This window comes from Gambusia affinis, linkage group LG07 (assembly GCF_019740435.1).
Source record: "Gambusia affinis linkage group LG07, SWU_Gaff_1.0, whole genome shotgun sequence".
Classification (NCBI taxonomy): Eukaryota; Metazoa; Chordata; class Actinopteri; order Cyprinodontiformes; family Poeciliidae; genus Gambusia; species Gambusia affinis.
Window position 1 is genome coordinate 12,830,655 of NC_057874.1, and position 19,047 is coordinate 12,849,701.

The 19,047-nt window shown below is 37.0% G+C and overlaps 2 protein-coding genes across 10 annotated transcripts in view; one reads left to right on the forward strand and one right to left on the reverse strand.

The window, feature by feature from the left end:
• LOC122833870 (inositol 1,4,5-trisphosphate receptor type 1-like) overlaps nucleotides 1–11,205 on the reverse strand; it is an 83,494-nt gene extending 72,289 nt beyond the window's left edge. For all 8 annotated transcript variants that reach the window (XM_044121816.1, XM_044121812.1, XM_044121811.1 and 5 more), the window contains exons 1-3: nucleotides 10,977–11,205; nucleotides 9,764–9,878; nucleotides 6,258–6,328 (exon numbers count right to left, since the gene is read on the reverse strand). In XM_044121816.1, coding sequence (XP_043977751.1) covers nucleotides 6,258–6,328; nucleotides 9,764–9,855 — 163 coding nt within the window. In that variant the 5' untranslated portion in view covers nucleotides 9,856–9,878; nucleotides 10,977–11,205. The remainder of the gene's footprint in view (nucleotides 1–6,257; nucleotides 6,329–9,763; nucleotides 9,879–10,976) is intronic.
• Nucleotides 11,206–12,668: 1,463 nt separating this feature from the next.
• On the forward strand, nucleotides 12,669–18,695 carry sumf1 (sulfatase modifying factor 1). 2 transcript variants are annotated; one of them, XM_044120971.1, is made up of 10 exons: nucleotides 12,669–13,055; nucleotides 13,605–13,778; nucleotides 13,885–13,959; nucleotides 15,611–15,693; nucleotides 15,848–15,970; nucleotides 16,046–16,160; nucleotides 17,147–17,260; nucleotides 17,351–17,410; nucleotides 17,543–17,752; nucleotides 18,358–18,695. In XM_044120971.1, exons 1-10 carry the CDS (start codon nucleotides 12,825–12,827, stop codon nucleotides 18,457–18,459), a joined length of 1,287 nt encoding a protein of 428 aa, XP_043976906.1. In that variant the 5' UTR covers nucleotides 12,669–12,824; the 3' UTR covers nucleotides 18,460–18,695. The 2 variants fall into 2 exon arrangements, with proteins under 2 accessions (XP_043976906.1, XP_043976908.1); XM_044120973.1 differs by lacking the exon at nucleotides 17,543–17,752 and having other exon boundaries at nucleotides 12,704–13,055.
• The last annotated feature ends 352 nt before the right edge of the window (nucleotides 18,696–19,047 follow it).

A 19,047-nucleotide genomic window follows, 5' to 3' on the forward strand; every position in this document is an offset into this window, starting at 1 on the left:
AGAGTTTGGATGGTTTGAGGATTGTGACTTACTGAACCTCAGTTAACTCAATGAAGTGTTATAGTAATGCGTCTCTCAGTTAAATCAAATAAAATAGAGTAGAAGGCTTTGCACAACATTGCAATATTTATTCCTACATATACTGGTTTGCAGTAGAGACATGCCAACACATGCAGATCCCATGCACCTTGTGCCTGAATCCATGAACATTTGAAACTGCAGACATTCTTTTATGAAATGTTGGTTAGAGGTTTTCATTCGAGGAACACGTTCACTTATATATATTTTTTAATTTTTAAAAATCATGGTTGTCATACATTTGTTGCAGCTTGCTTCTTCATTTAATGACATTGCTCTGGAAATTTTGCTTAGTTGTCATCTTATTTGTTTATAATTTTAAAACACATTTTAAACATGAAGATATAACCAAAGGATCAAAGTAGTTCACGATCCTTAAAAAACCCTTCAAACTTATTATTGTAAAAGCTATGATCTTTGGGAATGTTGTGTTTTTCTGCCAAACCTTTTAAAATTAATCATGATTAAGAGAATACGCACATCCTAATTAGTGAAATAATTTCTACATCTAACTAAGCTGCCACTAGACTTACAAACAATTATAGTTCCTCTACCAGGGTGGAAGTCTGACTGCAGTGTGGTTTGCATGCTTCTCTATCAGCAAGATCACATAAACCTCTGGTTGAATTTCATAACATCTGGTAGAGAAGAGTGTGTGAAAAAGAAAACTACAATAAATTTTTGTGTAGATTCTTATATTTTCAGTGCGATGACATGACAGCCTGATATTCTCCTTCAGGATAATTTTTCAGTGTGAGGCTCTTTTTCTGATAAGTTGTGCGGTCAAGTCAAAGTTTATTTGTACAACACAGTTACAACAGCCTCAGCTGACCAAAGTCCTTCACAACAAACAACATCACCAGTAGATAAATGACAAAATAGAAAATTTAATTCAATTTAGTAAAAATGTATGTTAAACAATAGATGTAGCAGAATCACACCTTCCTAAACATCTCACTTTTGTCTCCCAACTTCACAAATGATAATCTTGGGGACCATACAGCTGTTTTCTGTCAAATGTGAGATTGGCATTTGTGTTCCTATTGTTCAGCAAGTGTTGCCCCTTTGAACTGCCCCATGGAGGCATTTTTTTTACCCTGTGTCTTTCTTATTGTTGAATCATGAACTCTAAGCTTCACCCAGGTAAATGAGCTCTGCATGACCTCCTTGATAACTCATCAATGTGGGACTGTAGGGAAGATTTTCTACTGCTCAATGTTTCCTCCTTTTGTCTCTCATGAAGTCCCAAAATGTCTTAGAGATAGTTTTGTGACCTTCCTGGACAATCACTGAATATGTTTCAGATGTGTATATAACTCTAAGTTTTGAGATCTTCTAGCCTATTTCATGTCGTCAGAGTGGTTCTATTTAAGCTATTTCTTTATTTTAAACTAAATAATTGATTACTATTATGTTGTCAGGTTTCTTTGGTTACATTAACATTTATTTAACAATCTGAAACATTATAAATACACACAAACAGTAAAAACCTGTAAGTGGCAAAAGACTTCTTCACAAGACTGTACATACATGACTGAACTACTTCGTAATACACTTATCTGAGGGGCTAAAGTGGTTCGATAGGATCTCTGTTGAAGTTTGGTCCACAAAGTAAACTTCACAGCTTCACTCAGAGCTGAAAAGTGCCAGTCTGGATTTACTGTGATGCAGCGATTGTCTCCAAGGGACAGATAGCATCTCCTTGAACATCATAGAGAAGATGAAGAGCTTTCAGTTCGCAGCTCTTTTTTTTTTAAGTGGCAGACTTTGCAAAATAGTAGAGCTGACTCTAAATACAAAGTGTTGATATACCCACATGGACATACTTTAAACTCAAGACTGAAAGCAAGTCAAGTATTACTTAGAACCTTTACCCAAATTAGAAGATTGAATGTTTGTGTGGCATTTAATGGCAGTTTTCACCTGCTGTGCCATCAGCTTTCTAAATAAGAAGCTGAAAGCTATAAATGTGGCAAAAATACCATGCGACTTTTTTAAATAGGGTGACTTTAGCAAACTCACACAGCCTTATTTAATAAATTGGAATGCTTTGATGAGGCTTGTGTCATGTTTTTATTAGCTGCATGCAGAAAATCCTCATAACTAAGAAATAAAGGCTTCAAAGCAGTCTGTGTGTTTCACTTAGTGATGGAATATTTTGAGCCAATTAGTATCCATTTGTTCAATTTAGTCTACTCATATTCAGCACAATAGGAAATTAAGTTTTACATAAGAATTTAGAGACCCTTGATCTCAGGTCTGGTTTCACCAGACCCAAAAGCTATATTTTAACTTCAAAGTTAAATACCAATAAAAAAGCTGAAATGTACGGAGCCCCCTAGAAGACATGGGGAATTCTTTTTCTTTTGCGTTCCCTCGCAAAACTGTACTGATCAGTAATGTGGCATAATTGAATACTGTAAGTCTTTCTTACGGTGGCTGCCGTACTTTCTGCTTTAATATAAGGTTATGTAAGGTTTTTCCATGAATGTTAATATCTCGTTGTGAAATAACTGAAGTTTTATATCTTTCTTTAGGATACAAAAGCACCACAAACCTATGATATAAACAGAAACCTTCCGTAAGTAGGAAAGAAATATAAATACTGTACATCCAAACTATATTTCTGAGTTATTATTACGGCGTAATAAGTTATCTGACAGTTTTGATTGTGTCTCTGTTGTGTTCGTTGTCTGGATGGTTTAAAGAGCTGCTTTCATGTTCAGTTCCATCTCAACCTTAACAGACATAAACATGCAGTCAATAAATCACAAATAATACAATAATCAGTGAATGTCGCTCTGGGAATGTGCCTCTATGGCAGAAGTAGTTGGTGTGACAGAAGAGCACAATTTAAATTCAGATAAATGTCAATTACCTTTCTCATATGTTCTTGAATTTCTTTAGATTAGAGTGTGATGTGTAGCTTTTTTTTATTATTATTATTGAGTTTGCTTCTTGTTAAACCAGTCATATTGGATTATTCTCAATTCTACAGCTCTGTCAGTAATCAGGTCTGGGTGTGACCAATGAAACCAAATCAAAACATTGTGGTTAAGCATACCAAGACGAACAGGTTGGTTTATAAACCTTTTATATGCATATAAAAAAAAAAAAAAATCTTCATTAGACGTTTTGCATTTACTCAGGTCATTGTTGTTTATAATAAATGTAGAATGCCATTTCCAAGACAAAATAAATCTTCAATGATCTGTAAGAATGTATTAATAAGAATTAATACATGTAGCTGTGCTAGTTACTACTTTAAACTAGCAATTAAAAGGGTGTTTCTCAGCCAATAAATGCTGTTTACACAAAAACAGAATGGGTTCTCAGAATAAATATTTAAATGGATGCCCACATGAACAGTTTCCGTTCAAGGTTAGCACCATTTTGACTATTTTAGGATTCCTCACAGGACGTGACACCCACGGGTAATCTGCTCTTTAATTAGTCAACAGCCCACGTTACTGTGCTGGCAACTTGCAGTCTGTTGTATGAATCAAGAAAGAAATTGGTTTTGTTTGGTGTGAATAAACGTGTTTCAACTCACTTTATTTCAGCTACTTTAAACTGAATATGCATTTGTTCGAAGACACTGGTACAACAGTAGTTATGCAACACATGTAAAATGTATAAGTCACTAAATCTTAATGCCACAGATTTAAAAACAACAAGTGCAATAATGGAAATGAAATATCTATGGCAACTAATGTAGATGTGTGACAAAGTCTGTAGCAGCTACAGATGCTCTGGTTTATAAAAGAAAAGCATTACAAGGATTGTAAGTATGCAAACACTGTAGGTAAATAAGTCCCTTAAAACATGGAGTGTTGTGTACAGTGCATACATTTTTCATAATCATTTCCTCATGCAAATTATATTTATTCAGGAGTTTCCTCATACATTTCCTTTTTAATGCATCAAAACCCAACTAATTTAAAAACCTACCTCTTGTTAATTAAAGTTTTACTTTCAACAAGTCAATGTTACTTTAAACTTGTAAAATAATCTTGATTAAATTTTATCCTTGTTTTCAATTGATTTCTTTTCCTTTGAATCTTTGCTGCTTTTTTATTTCTTATGTTGTTCGTAAGTTAACCATTTTTAGAGTCGTGAATTTTATTTATAAGTTTTTTTCTTCTTTCTTGAAATGCTCCTCAATTCAAAGGGTGTACCAATCAGACAGTTTGTCAGAAACACATTTTAAATGTGGTCTTTGGCTCTTTTTTGGAGATACCACTTTTTCCCACAGTTTTAGCTGAATTTATAAATTACACAAAACTTTTGATATACAGAGAAATTAGCTGTTGACAGAAAATTAAAGATTTTCAGCTTGACTGGACCTAAAAAGCCTCTTGAGATTCAACAAATCAGCTTAATCAGCCTGCAACACTCCTATTGACTCCTATTAAACACCTTTTGCTGTCCAATTGGTTATTCCAAAAAACAGAAAACAGGTTAGTCCTACACTGTATCGATGCTAACTCAAGCAGAAAGGCCCGGGATTTCCAATATTAAAGGTTTTTAGCTGCAGATGCATCCTTTGCTACAAATGATGAGTTGCAGGCTTACATAATGTGATGCTGCAAATATTTATCTTCTTGTTTCAAAAAGGAAATTATTTGTTTAATATGCATTATCTTAATCTGCAGAATGTCCTATTATTTAATCTGATTAATCAATTATTCATCGCAATAAGGTGATTAGTAAAATAATCGTTAGTTGCTGCCCTAGACTAGAAATACATTTTCTACGGCACTGGTTCTCAAGTAAGAAACTAGTATTAGGAGTACATTGATGCTTTTTAAAGAGTCCTTTCAAAAGTCATTTTCAGACTGTTGAAAAAAGCTTCTATGAATGAAAACAACCAGAAAACTGTTATATTTTACATTTTTAAATGAAATAAGACTATACCAAATTACTTTTATAGTCAGCAGGCACCAATCAGGGAAAATCTGATTAGTCTGTATATTAAATTGGTTTGACTCAATGTTGCTTGAGCCAAAAGAAGGCATTTCGAGGGTGTGTGTAAAGTAACATGCTGACCTGAGAGAGAAAACTTTAAAGCATATTCTTCAGTTTTCTTCTGCTTATTTATATGATACTTACTCTTCTGCAAGAACTGTTCATAACAAAACCAAACCAGCCTGAACCTAAAAAGGGACTTGATTACATCATCTGTCTCCAACAGTGACAAAAATCAAGAGTATCAAAACCAATTTGATGCAGCAATATAAGTTGTGCAAAATTATTCTTGATCATTTTTTATTTGTAGGATATTAGTAAAACCCCATTTCCAGTGATTCCTCTGTTATGCACACACACTCCAAATAAGTGACGACTGCTCGTGGGAACAAGAAAAGAAAAACATTTTCTGAATGGTGTTGTATTTTATCTGTCTCTAAGCAAAACCAGAATTGGTCAAAATCAGAAGTAGGTCAAAGCTTCACAAAGACCAAAGATCAGAAATTAGACAAAATTTTAATCTAACAAATAAAAGTTTAGAGTCCTTGATAGAAAATGCGTGAGAAATTAGATTGAGAAAAAAAGGTCTACTGACAACCATTTTCTAGAGCTTATGACACTGTTTGGGTCCTTGGAAGCAAATTAAAAATAAATGAGGAGATTGTGGTCTAAAGCTTTTGCGCAGTAATGTATTTATGGAAAAAGCTGCTCTGCTCATTGTAGAACACTGTGCCATGCCTCTATTGAGTGACGTTTCCAGTCTGAGAATTGTGGGTCACAACTTTACTTCCTGTATATTAATAGGAAACTATTTATAGGAAGTTCAGCAAAAGTATCAACTCAAGGCTTTTACCAATATAGCAGCTTTGTTTCACTAATCACCATCAGTGCTGATTCTCCCTATCTGGCCTTACTTGGACAGACGTGTGCAAGCAAGCACACATGCAGGGAATGAACACATGCACAAATATGCTGGCACATATACGTGCACACACACACACACACACGCACACACACACACACGCAGTCACATCATTAACACTGACAAAGGCAGGTCTGTTTGAAGTCTTGTGGGCAGAGACCTTGTGGCCACCACCAAAGAGACAGAGCACAACACATTCAGCATTGTCTGCAACACACTCTGCAGTATCAACAGACTGCAGTTAGGGTTATAACACCAGAAAATACAAAGGGAGTCAGCTGCTTCTTACCTCTGAACTTCTTTGGGGGATTACTGAGGTCCCCGGCATCAGGCTGGACAACGCAGCGGTCATCCACCAAGCTGTAAAAGTAAAACAAATAACACAGTGTAATGCACAGCTGACTCACAAAAAAGAGGAAATCTTTTTTGTGATTCGTAAAAAGAATCACAAAGATGCTCCTAAAGCATCTCTTTGTTTTAGGAGATGCAAAGAGAGCTGTTGACCAAGTTGGACAATTTTTATCTTAATTGGCCCATACCAATGACGGTCTGGATCCTAGTGAACGAAGTATATGCTAGTTTTACCAGGTTGCACCGACAACAACCCTGTTCAGGACAGATGTGGTAACTGTGTGAAGACTCAATGCTAGCTCTAATTATTAATCAGAGAGATTTTCACAATTTTAGTCAGGCAGAGGTATGAGAATGTATTTAAAACAATCTGTATTTTCCAAAAACAGACAAAAGACATGCCTTTGATTTATTCAGAAAGTGAGAGAGCATACATTTTAGCAGGTAAAAATAATGCTGAACAGGGCAAAATTGCTCTTCTTTTAAAATCATTTTCAGGTTTTAATCTCCATCCACCATGAAACATGCTGTTTGTAAATATAGAGAGTTTTGGAAATCTCTGCAATAAGGTTGGGAATACACCCAGGAACTGCTATTTTTGAAATGCTCTTTGTGTTAACTGAATAAATAGTTACTGAATGAGCTAAAGACAGAATAAAACGGGCAGTCTGTTAAAATTTTTTCCTTTGTCTTAGAACAATAGAAAAACCACATTTTACAGCAACTATTCACTCAAACAAGGCTGGACTGTCACTCATAATATAAATTCTTAATTACTACACAGCATGGAGGAATAAAACAAAACACATAATGTTTTTAATTATAGATCTTAAGGAAAGAGCCAATTCCAAAACTTTAGAAAAGAGATCAGAATATCAGGCACAAAATTCTGACTGGTGCAACTCTTCCTGACATTTTTAGCTACAGTGTGAAGATCGACATGTGACTGCTCTGGAGGAATGGAAGACTGCACAGATGATCTTAGTGTTCACACGCAGTCAACATTGATGGTCTCTGTGCTTACAGGAGGTTTTTGGACTGCTGCCCATGTTATTTTCACCAGAAGTTTCTAAAATGGTTGCTGCTTACATTCCAAAATGTGCAAATTCAATAAACAATAAATAAGAAACAGTCTGGTATCTTCAGTGGACAAAAAAACTGCTAAATGTACTTTAATTCCTACTAAATGTAATGGAATTACCATTTAGAGGTATTTGAGGATAGCGATTATGAAAGATGAACATTTATACTCTGATAACACCATTTTGTATGCTGTGGTCCATCCCTAGAAAGTCTTTCAATCTCTAAACCAAAGCTTATTGGATGTTCAAAATGCCTCTGCGAATTTGTGTGAACAACATGAAATTTATGCCATAAGTGTGCAGCAATTGTGTGATGTGATCATGTCAATGTGGACAAAAATCTATTGTTCTGTAACACTGTTGAATCTATGTTATCAAAAGTTAAGGCATTTCTGAAGACCCTGCACTAGTGGTGTGTACATAATAAAGAGGATGGTGAGTGTAGTTTACAATGACAATTTAAATTTGAGATTTTGGTCCAGCTGCAAAACCAGTTAATGTTAACAAAAAGCATCCAAACATCTATAAGTCAAAGGCAGATTTAACTATACACACATTTACAGTCATATCCAGTGAGGTTGATTTGTCAGATTAAAAATACCTTTTGATCACTTTTAAGCAGGTATAAAACCCACTTTTTAATAAGGCTATATTTCTGTATAATTTTTTGTTTTTATTGCTCTGATGTAATATTCTAAATTTAAATATTGTGTTTTCTTAACAGTACGAGGAAAGTCATGATCATTAATAGAAATAAAGGCATTCAAACATCCGTTTCTGTGTAACTGATCTATATAATGTGTTTTACTAAGTGTAAAAATTTCCTGAAATGAACTAAATTTTCAAGAATATTCTAAGTTTATTCAACGGGTCTCTACGTTTTATACCTGCCATCTGCAAATGCAATAACAGGCAGTTGCTGAGTTTAGTATCTGCTACATCTGACCATTTAAATCATGCATTTGTTTCCAATCTTTACTTTCAAAAAACAAACAAACCAATAAGCAGACTTGAATGTTCTGTGACAGATTTATCTTTGGCCTATTACAACACAAGCTGGGACAGAGGCCCGCATCCCATTTAGCAGAATATGTACAACAGAAGGAGAATGCTCCTCCTTAGTATTTTGAAGGAAAAGGAACGAGCAGAAGAAGCTCGGATATAAAATGAGGACTATTTGCAGATACAGAAAAACTTGACAATTCACCTCAGAGGTTTGTGGTTGGTAACAGATTAGTATGACCTCTAAACATCTCAAACCTTTCCAGCTGCTGGATCAACATGAACATTTCCAACTTGTCTCAACATCTCAGTTTGATGCTGGAAACATCTCAGAACGAAACACTGGGATATTAAGAGATTTCTCTCCTCTCTGCCTAACTTCTTCCTGGAGGGCAGATGACCTAGAGAACCCAGTGAAGTTGGATTTGTTTGTAGAGTGGGTGGCTTCTGGCCAAAGCTCTCATGACAGTTTTTGCAGATAAGTGGGTTTTACTGCGTGAGAGTGTGCATAACTCTACGTGGGAAGTGGCTCCATGTAAGAATGGCCACAATGTCTTTATCATGACTCAGTCTTTGTAGCGGGTCGTTCCATTTTTCATGAGCCGGCAGACGGGGGTGTGGGTAGGACCAGGACTCTGAGCTGTTAGTCCTGATTCCATTACAAATGGTAGATACCTTTCAATTTCTTTTTTTTTTTTTCCCTCCAGGGGATCTTTTGTGGGCTCTAGTGTCCCTTATTCGAAAATAGGCTGACAGGAAATGGGGAAGGAGAGGGGGAAGACATGCGGCAAACGTCGGCCGGGTCCGGGAATCGAACCCGCAACCGCCGCGTCGAGGACTGAAAGCCTCCGAACGTGGGTTGCGCTATCCCCTACACCACCACAGTACGCCCACCTTTCAACTTCTGAGGATGAATTATATCCACTAGTGCATAGAGTATATATCAGGTATATTTTATTAACTATATTTCCTGTTCAAAAAATGTTAAAATATTATTTATTAAATAGTTAGAGCAATACAATGAGATGCCAGGGAGACTGCTGGATTGACTAGAGTTTTGTTTGGTAGTATTTGCCCTAAACACTTGCCATCCTGCTGCTACATTCTCAAATACAAACTTTAATTTTTGCGTCTACTACCCATACATCCACTTCCTCCTCACACTTTCAGAGATGAGAAAGGTGGAAGCTTATTCAGCCTCCAGTCCTTATTCTCGCCTCTACACAACTAATTAAAAAGGTGTACGTTTTCATCTTTATTAAAAATATCAGACCTCTGGTGCAAAAGAACAGAGAAAGGTGTAAAAAGCAGACTGATACACATGATATACATAATATGTGGCCAGTTATAGAAAACATACCCCAGAGTACTGATGAAGCCATTGGTGGATCCCTCTGCATACAGGGAGCAAATATCCCCAATATGCAAAAAGCTGGATGTCTTATCCGACATGATTGACACCAATTACAGAGCACCTAGAAAACATGACAAGAAGATAAACAATGAAATTGAAAAAATAAATAATAAAATCTGCTACTTTTTTATGCATGTATAGCTTTTACAAAGTTCGACCAACATCAGGCTCATCTACAGTGTTTTGTGAAAGTTCTTACACCCCTGTCATATTTTCTCACATTAAAACCCAAGACTTCAGTGTTTTTAAAGGGATTCTATGTGGTTCTCAAACCCAAAACGGTGCATAAGCATAAAAACAAAGGGGAAAAAAATGCAAATAAAAATTTTTATTTGTTGGGCTTTAAACTAATACACCTGAATAAAATCACATGCATCAAATTCACTTCAGAAGTCATCTCATAAACAGCAATAAACATTTTGACATATATATATATATTATTGGGGTCTTTAGTGTAGATAATTACTGAATAAATATTCATTTGTCCTTTCAATTCATAATTATATATTATTTTTGTGTTAGCCTACCAAATAAAATATGGTAGGCTAACCCGTTAGTGGGTTATAACACTCAGTACTCTTAGCTTTTCCAGGAAGCTGACACAACCCTACCAGTCTGGTTGGCTGGTTGGATTTGCATAGAACCGGCTGGAAATGAAAATGTTACAGTAACCTGTTGATGTTGCTTTGCGGCTTTAAGGGACTGCAGCCACCTATCAGGAAGGTTTCTGCACCTGCACCAGGTCATCCCCACCGAGGCTCCCTGCAGGAAGCTTTAGTTTCACCATGTCAGAGACACTAAGCAGTGTTGGGAATAAAATTTCACCAAACAATTTACAGCGAACAATGGGGGCGGAACAGTCGGCGCATCAGGCTGATGTGATTGTTTATCCAAGCATCAAAAAGAAAAACTCACTTTAAAACTTTTAGAACCGCTGTCCCTGACTCATAATGGTTCCTATCGTCAAAGTTGGTCTTTGCGGATTGTTTGTGGGCGTATAAAGCAATCTGCTTTCAGCTGAGAGTCTTAATAACCATGTAAGGAAGAAACAAATGTTTTTCTCCGCTGAGAGAGAGAGAGAGAACGCGAGAGAAGGGGAGAGGATCGGAGGTAGGAAGAGAGGATGGCAAAACTGTGAGAGTTGTGCGCTCAACTTTACCTCGGTAGTGCTGCACTCAGCTCAGACGATCAGCTTTCTCCGAACCAGAGGAGCCAGCATGACTGTGTCCGTCCTCTCCGCCGGACCAAGTGCTGAGATCCAGCCGTCAGCGACTCCGATAACCCTGTTTCTGACAGCTTTCCGTGTCTGCGTTCGCTGAGGCAGCGGGCGGGCAGCAGTCACTGACTGAGCTGAGCTGCCTGGCTTGCTGCCACTTCTTTCTCTTCTTCTTCTTTTAGGCGCCTGCTGTGTTGATAGCTGGGAAATGTGGTTTCGTTTTACCCCGTGGAAATCGGAGCCGCAGCAGCGTCAAAAAACCCACACACAAAAAAAATAAATCATAGTTTATGATTAAATTGAAGCGTCTTATATCAAACAGATAAGATTGGTGTACTGATATTTTATCATAAGGCAAACAGTGTCTATTAGCTCTAAATTGTTTGTCTAAACAGGGGCGGTTGCAGAGAGTTTTTATAGGGGATCTCAGATAGGGGATCCCTAATAACCTTGGGTGGCAAAGCAAAACAACTATCCAGAACAAAAATTAAGGACTTTTGTAATCCTGTTTCATTGGTGAGACTAGTAATAGGTATTTAAAGGTACCACACTATAAAGAACAGAAAAAATATAGAACGGGGGGAAAAAAAGCTTCAACTCCTTAAAACTTAGAGGATTTTGAGAAATGCATAGTTCATATTAGTGAAGGTAATGAATCAATATATTGCTTGTGTAAGAACTTTGGCAGCCACCCTAGAGCAACTTAAGAGTGAACTGGAAAAGTTCTTGTAGATCACAGTAGCATATTTGGTTCAGTAGCAGTGGATCCATAGAAAACATCTGTACACTCATTAAAACATTAAAATGTCCAATGTTTTCAGCTAATACGCTGGACACGTGGAGAGGAAAAGAATCAATGATTGAAAAAACTTTATTTAAACTACTACTGAAGCATTCAGTCACCAGCAGGAGCTTATATCATTGAGACCCAGCTTTTTTTGTCAGCATGCTAATTTGCATATTATCTAAAAATTTATAAAGCAATCTAAATATTTAGTTAGCAAGCAAAATATTTATTTACCAACTTAAATACATAGTTACTAGTTTGGTGTGCTAACCAACAATCTACAATGTTAGCTTGTTAGCTATGCTTAGTAAACAAGCTAAATCTAGCTTGTTAAAATTTTGTTAGCAAGCTCGATATTTTTAGCAGGCAAGCTAAATATTTTGGTCCAAGCTAAAATGCTCGGACCATGCTTGGAAAATAATAAATAGTTTGGCAAACAATTATTTTGGAAAATAAATATTTACTTTGAAACTATATATTTAGTTTTAAAATAAGAAATATTTAATTTGGAGTGAAATATTTGCTTTGGACACTATGTAGCTTCCTTACCTAATAATTATTTTTGTAAGCTATATTTAGTTTGTAAAGTAAATATTTAGCTTGTGAATAAAATATGTAGTTTGGAGCTACGACACGAGCACGGTGAAAATATGACTTTGAAAAATGAGTACTCCTTTCTTTCCCTCTTATGACAGGCTAACAAATAAAAATATTGCTGCTTATTTTGTGTAACTTTACAAACGGCACTCCATACGTACATGTAATGCTTTGTAGCAGTGTGTGGAACTTTACTGACCTTCTTAGCTACCTTCACTATCATCTCTGGGGCCTTCATTTAGTCATTAAAAGAAATAAAACAAGCAACAACTAAGAGAGAGATACAGAAACCACCTTCAGTAAAGAGTTAAAATTTTCTTCCAGTCAGATCAGCTGACTTCCCACGTGACTTTGCGGAAGTAAGAGTATCAACATGAGCACATCCCGACTGGACGGGACTCGCCAGAATGGTGCGCTATTTTCTCTTGCTTTTAGTGGTAGTGCTTGTCAATGTAGAAGTTTGTCTTCAGAGTTCATGCGGAGGAGAGCAAGAGGCCGACTCCACGGAGGGAACAGCGGGCTGCGGCTGCGATAAGCTGAGGAGAACCGACTCTGGTGCTGTGGACTCGAAGGAGGAGCGACCATCGAGCGAGCCTGCTGTAAAATACACAGCAGCTGCTAATGAGAAAATCTCTCAGGTTAGAAGGGTTGACACGAAATTACCCGGTCAAATACATTGTGTTCAGACTGGGGGGGGAAAATAACCTGGATTTGTATGTATGAATAAAAATCTGAAAAGTGTGTTATGCAGTTGTATTCAACCCATTTTACAAAGATTAAATAAATTCCTTCAAAGGCGCCTTATCAGTAGTTCACTTTGGTGTAATTCAGTCAAAATGTAGCTTTGTTAAATAACAGCATAATACACAGCAGACGTGACAAAGTTGTTGAGAAATGCAGTTTAAAACTTTTGAAAGCTGAGACCATTTGCAAGTCATATTTGCTTTATTGCTTTGCCAGTAGAATGCTTAATATTTCAATGTGACTTTTATTGTTTCTCCATAACAAAATAGAAGTTTCAGCTTGTGGTGGACTACAGACTGGTAATAGACACTTTTGAGGCATTCTTTACAGTCAGCTCTGGGCGTTGTAGTTAAAACTGCTGCTTACCTCTCGTGTTTGTGTGACATTTCTGATAAATTTATGGTTTGGTTTTAGTGCAGCTGAGGTTTTTGCTTTCCATTCAGATGGTGTTCATACCTGGAGGAGAGTTTTTCATGGGAACGGATGACCCAGGTATCCCCCAGGATGGCGAGGCGCCCCAGAGACCGGTGTTCATTGGCTCTTTCTACATGGACGTACTGGAAGTAACTAACCAACAGTTCCAGAGCTTCATCAAAGCCACAGGTTATGTTACTGAGGTATCAAATAATTCTGTTTTAAGATATTTAAATGTAGTATATTTTAGATGCATTTGTAATTTTGCAGCATTCTCTGGGAATAACTTGTCTTTCCTCCTGATTTTAGGCAGAGAAATTTGGAGACTCGTTTGTGTTTGAGGGAATCTTGAGTGAATCTGTCAAAAGCCAAATCACACAAGCAGTGAGTATATTCATGCAGATATGAGTAAGGTGACTCTCAGTTTCTTATGTCGATGGAGACAACAAAACGAGGGACATGTGGCACATGTGACGTTGAACCTTAGTAGTGGTGGGAAATGACTATTTATTCAGAACTTTTATCGTTGAAACACGGCCAGCTGAAGAAGTTCACACACACTTTATTGAAGTTAGACACAACTTCAGCCTCTTGCTTTTTGGGCCTGTTTGAACATCAAGGGTACAGGATATAAAGATATTACGATGCTCACAACTTCCTAAGACGACTCCTTCCAATTAACAATGTATGTCCCCTTACAGATTTTGAATGTTTTTGCTTTTATTGTCACATGTAAAGGTTTCAGATTATCACAAAGATTTTTGAAGAAAAAAGATAACGTGGGATAAAAGTAACCCTAATTAGGATTATCTTCATTTACAGAAGCTTGTAATGAGTTTTTGTGGAAGTGTGGAAGAGTTCTGGGCTTTTCAAAGACACACAGTCTGATTTAAGTCCAGGCTTTTACAAGCCAAAACTTTCATTTTCCATTTTGCTAGTGTTCTTTTATTGAAACATTGTGTTGGTTTTACTCCATGTATAAAAGAATGCACCCCTTCCTCAAGTTTCACTCTGAACTCCTCATTCCTCTGAATATTTTCCAGGAGTCTTGTAGAACATTTAGATATTTTTTGGTAAATGTGAGATGGGCCTTATGTTCAGCAGTGGTTCTGGGCATCATAGATGCCATTTTATCTCAGTTTTTTTTTTCTTCTTATCTTTATATCATAAACACTGAACTTAATCAGGGTAGGTGAAGCCCACAATCTTCAGCTGGTCTCCTGGGTGGGCCATCAGTGCTGTCTTGGAGTTGTTTTGGTTCAGCAGCCAATCCTGGGAAGGTTTGTCTTTGTCATATATTTTCTTAATTTGTGAATATTGGCTTTCACGGTGGTTCATTGGGGTCTCAAACCATTACATATGGCTGTGTAATTTTTCCCAACCCAATAAATGTCTGGGGAGAAAATGTTTCATTGGTTCTTGAAATCCTTCAGGTGTTTCATTTTGAGATCATTTAGTCTGCATCATGTTGTTGCAGCATCACCATTTGAATAAACCATGGGTATGAAAAATAAGAAAGCAAGGTGGGGAAGAACTAGAATAATATACCTTAAAGCCAAAAGCTAAATAAAATCTCAAATCTACATCTGTTCGTTCATAAGGGCAATGCAAAAAGGTTGTATTAGAAACCAGAAACAGTTGCACCTTTATGATAGTGAAAAACTAGAACCTCAGATAAAATGTCCTGCCTTTCTAACATCTTTCATTGTTGTGTGGCTTTGTTCACAAAATTTTAATTTTGGAAGATGTTTGCCTGACTGTAACTCATCCACAGTTCAAGTTCCTGCTGCTAGACATTCAGGTCATAGTTTTTATGACTTTCAGTAGGCAGGAAGACATACAGTACTATATGTTCCTGCTCTCAAAGACGACGCACCAGCGTAGCAGCACTGGAAACCAGTAGAGACATTTTTACTCTGCAAAGACAGTTCCTGACAAACTTTGACAGGAATTTATGAGGGAAAAAAAATGTTAAAAAGATAATGGATGAAAGCCGTTGAACCAGTTATAACTATTATTATCTCTTTGCTGTCAGGTGGCAGCTGCCCCCTGGTGGCTCCCAGTCAAAGGGGCCAACTGGAATCACCCTGAGGGCCAAAACTCGAACATCACAGACAGGTAGCCAAAACATTACTACGTGCCTGGTAAAATAACATTTTAATGTACAGACCCTCTATCTGAAAACACATTATTTTAATGTTTTATTTCATTTAATGAGGTCTGAGTAACAATCAGTGAAAACATACTTGGGAAACACACCTGTTTTCTCCAGACTGGATCATCCAGTTGTGCACGTCTCTTGGGCTGACGCTGTCGCCTTCTGCTCTTGGGCCAACAAGAGACTGCCTACTGAGGCTGAGTGGGAGTACGCCTGCAGGGGGGGCTTGCGAGACAGGTGGGCCGTGAGTTATGACTGTACAGTATGAGTGTGCCTGAGATTAACCTACTGGTGCACTTTATCTCCTCTCAGACTTTACCCATGGGGGAATAAACTGAACCCAAAGGGACAACACTACGCCAACTTGTGGCAAGGGGATTTTCCCCTGCACAACTCTGGAGAGGACGGATACATCCAAACATCTCCTGTAAGTGGGACAAGAGGTGAAGGGGGAAGTTTTGTGGTTGTGGGGGTGACAAAGATTTCATATTCCAGAGTGGGTAGGAGAAGACTCTGTCTCAGGAATATACTCCAGTTACAAACTTACTCCAACACCTCAAAGTGCTCAGGACGAAGGCAAATTCCTTTACGATGTAAAACTGATTTCTATCTTCTCTAGTAGGGGAGGGACAGATCTTGTACAGATTGTTTCTTTCAAGCTTATTTGTCAAGACAGTCAAAATTCAGCATATTAGAACAATTATTGATTAGTTGTCTGGCAAGAGCAAATGTGAGTTAGATAGACATATCAAACAAACATCTACATAAAATTTAGATATATAAACTTTTTAACTGGTGCTGGATGAATACCCAAAATAACTCTGAATGAGTTTGCTCTGTACTTCAACAATATGATTCAGGTATTGTTTCAAAATTACACCACTCATTTCTCAAAAGCAAAAAAAGAATCTGCAAACTTATGCTCTGGATAGTTTATGGAGGAACTTGTAAGTTGCAATGATGCAGCTTTCAAGTTCACACATGCAAGTTCTGCGTGTGAGATTTATTGTCAGATAACCAAATATGGCACTATAGAGTGGTGAACTATATTTCTTAAGCCTCGCTACTTGAGCTTGAACACAGAAGTAAAAAATGCATGCATTTAGGAGAAGGTTTAATTCTTTTCTGATTATTTGAGTAGCATCAATACCAACAAAATAGCTAAATTCTGCAAAGAAGCTGTTGCTATGTACAGAAAATTGTTCTTAAAAAAATAGCCTAGATTTACATTTTAATTTATTAATATGAGATTTTGACAGGAGGAAACAGGAAATTAGCTCACCAGCAGAAAACCTATTTGGAAAACATTACAAGATACTTTGCCATACTTGTGCCTTGCTTCAGATTATATGGTATTTCTATTTTTTTTCAACAGCCGTATATTTTCAAAACCTGCACATCCATATTTTGCAGGTTATGTCTTTTCCTGCCAACTCGTTCGGTCTACATGATATGGTGGGGAATGTTTGGGAGTGGACCTCAGACTGGTGGACTGTTCACCACACCACAGACCACCAACACAATCCGGTGAAAGCAAACATGTGGATTTTCTCTATTTTACTGTCATGAGTTTAGTTTTGGAGGATATTAGTGACAATACCTTCACTTGTCTTTCAGACTGGCCCCCCTTCAGGCAAAGACAAGGTGAAAAAAGGAGGGTCATACATGTGCCACAAGGTAAAGATGGCAAACTACATATGTAGTTATTATTGTTCTGTCTTATACTTTCTTAACTTGGACATTATAAATGCTGTCCCTTGCAGATTTATTCTGTTTGTACATTTTTGTCTTTTTTTTTTTATGTCACAGATTATTCAAATTTCATCAGTTTGCTGTGATCATCTGCATATTTTGGAAAGATTAATTCAATTTCGGCATTTACCCCAGGCCTGGTTACTGACTGAGCTGCAAAGTGAAGACTTAGACTTGTGTAGAGATACTGTGCAGACCTGCTTTGCAGCTATTATCTCTTCCTTGTTGTTAACAAAGGGGGAAAATCCAGCGTGGTCTTTCTTCCTGGTGTGTAAGGTTTGATGCTGCTAGCTGCTGTGTAACCTGTTCTCCTGCTTATTCATACAACCTTTTCATTTTGAGTTTACTATGAATTTAGTGAAATTATATAGAAATACTAAAAGCTAAAAAGAGAATATTTGAACACTACAGAAACACAGTGTAGCTTGAAAGCTAATCAGATTTTGTAAAGTGTACCATTTATGTCATGGAGATGTACAGGACAGGTGTTAAATTGGATAAATGGTTATGCAAACGATTGTCTTCACATCTATGATAAACCTAGCAGGATGTTGCCAGAGTGTAAATGAGCCTTAACTTAAAATAAATTCATGATGAATTATATATTGTCAAAGTTATGAAATCCATGTTTAGATTCGGCAGCACTGGATGCAACGGGACTGTAGTTAGCTGTATAATAAAAGTTCACAGCACACAATTCTGTTTGTCTTCTGCATGACATGAGTGAAAGGAAACAGTTTGTGCTCTGGAGTTGTGCAAAAACGTTGTTGAGAAGAAAAACAAAGCAGCAAGCCTAATTTAAAATCACTCCCTCTGTAGTCTTAGGATTATAGTTTGACTGAGAGTAATCTTCTTTCCTCTCTCTCCGTCAGTCTTATTGCTACAGATACCGATGTGCGGCTCGGAGCCAGAACACCCCTGACAGCTCGGCCTCCAACCTGGGGTTTCGCTGCGTTTCTCAGGAGAAACAATAACCTGAGCTGCTTGTTTAATGAAGGCTTCCTTATTATCTGTAATCCAATTGTTTACTGGGATTTGAACTGGATGGCACAGTGTTTTGTTTTGTTTTGTTTTTTTGCCATGGCAGTTTTTTTGCTGCCATATAATTCCACAGTCAAAAAAAGGAAATGCAGAAAATGTTGCTGTAAATATCCTATTTCACACCATGAAAGTGTTTTTCACTTTTTTATAATAAAATATAAAAAGATGAGGTTTATAGTCTTTATTGTATCAGCTTATTTTTATTGTTATAGCTGTGTCATTTATAAGTTTAGGACCATTTACAACAAAGACTAAGACTTTGGTTTTGTTTTGCTAATATATGGTTGGTGAAAAATTACTATCAGAACAATTTTTTTTTGTCTCATTCTAAGGTTAGCAAAGAAGTCATAATAATAAAAATTATCATCGGAAAAATTACATTTTTTCTTGATTTTGGGTTTTGTAAGATTGTTCCTTTTTATGCATTACAAATGTAAACCTCTAGGGGGCAGTAGCTCCGCATATATATCTGCTGTTCCAACCTACAGGCCACTTGCAAGTTTTCCACTTCCAACCACAAA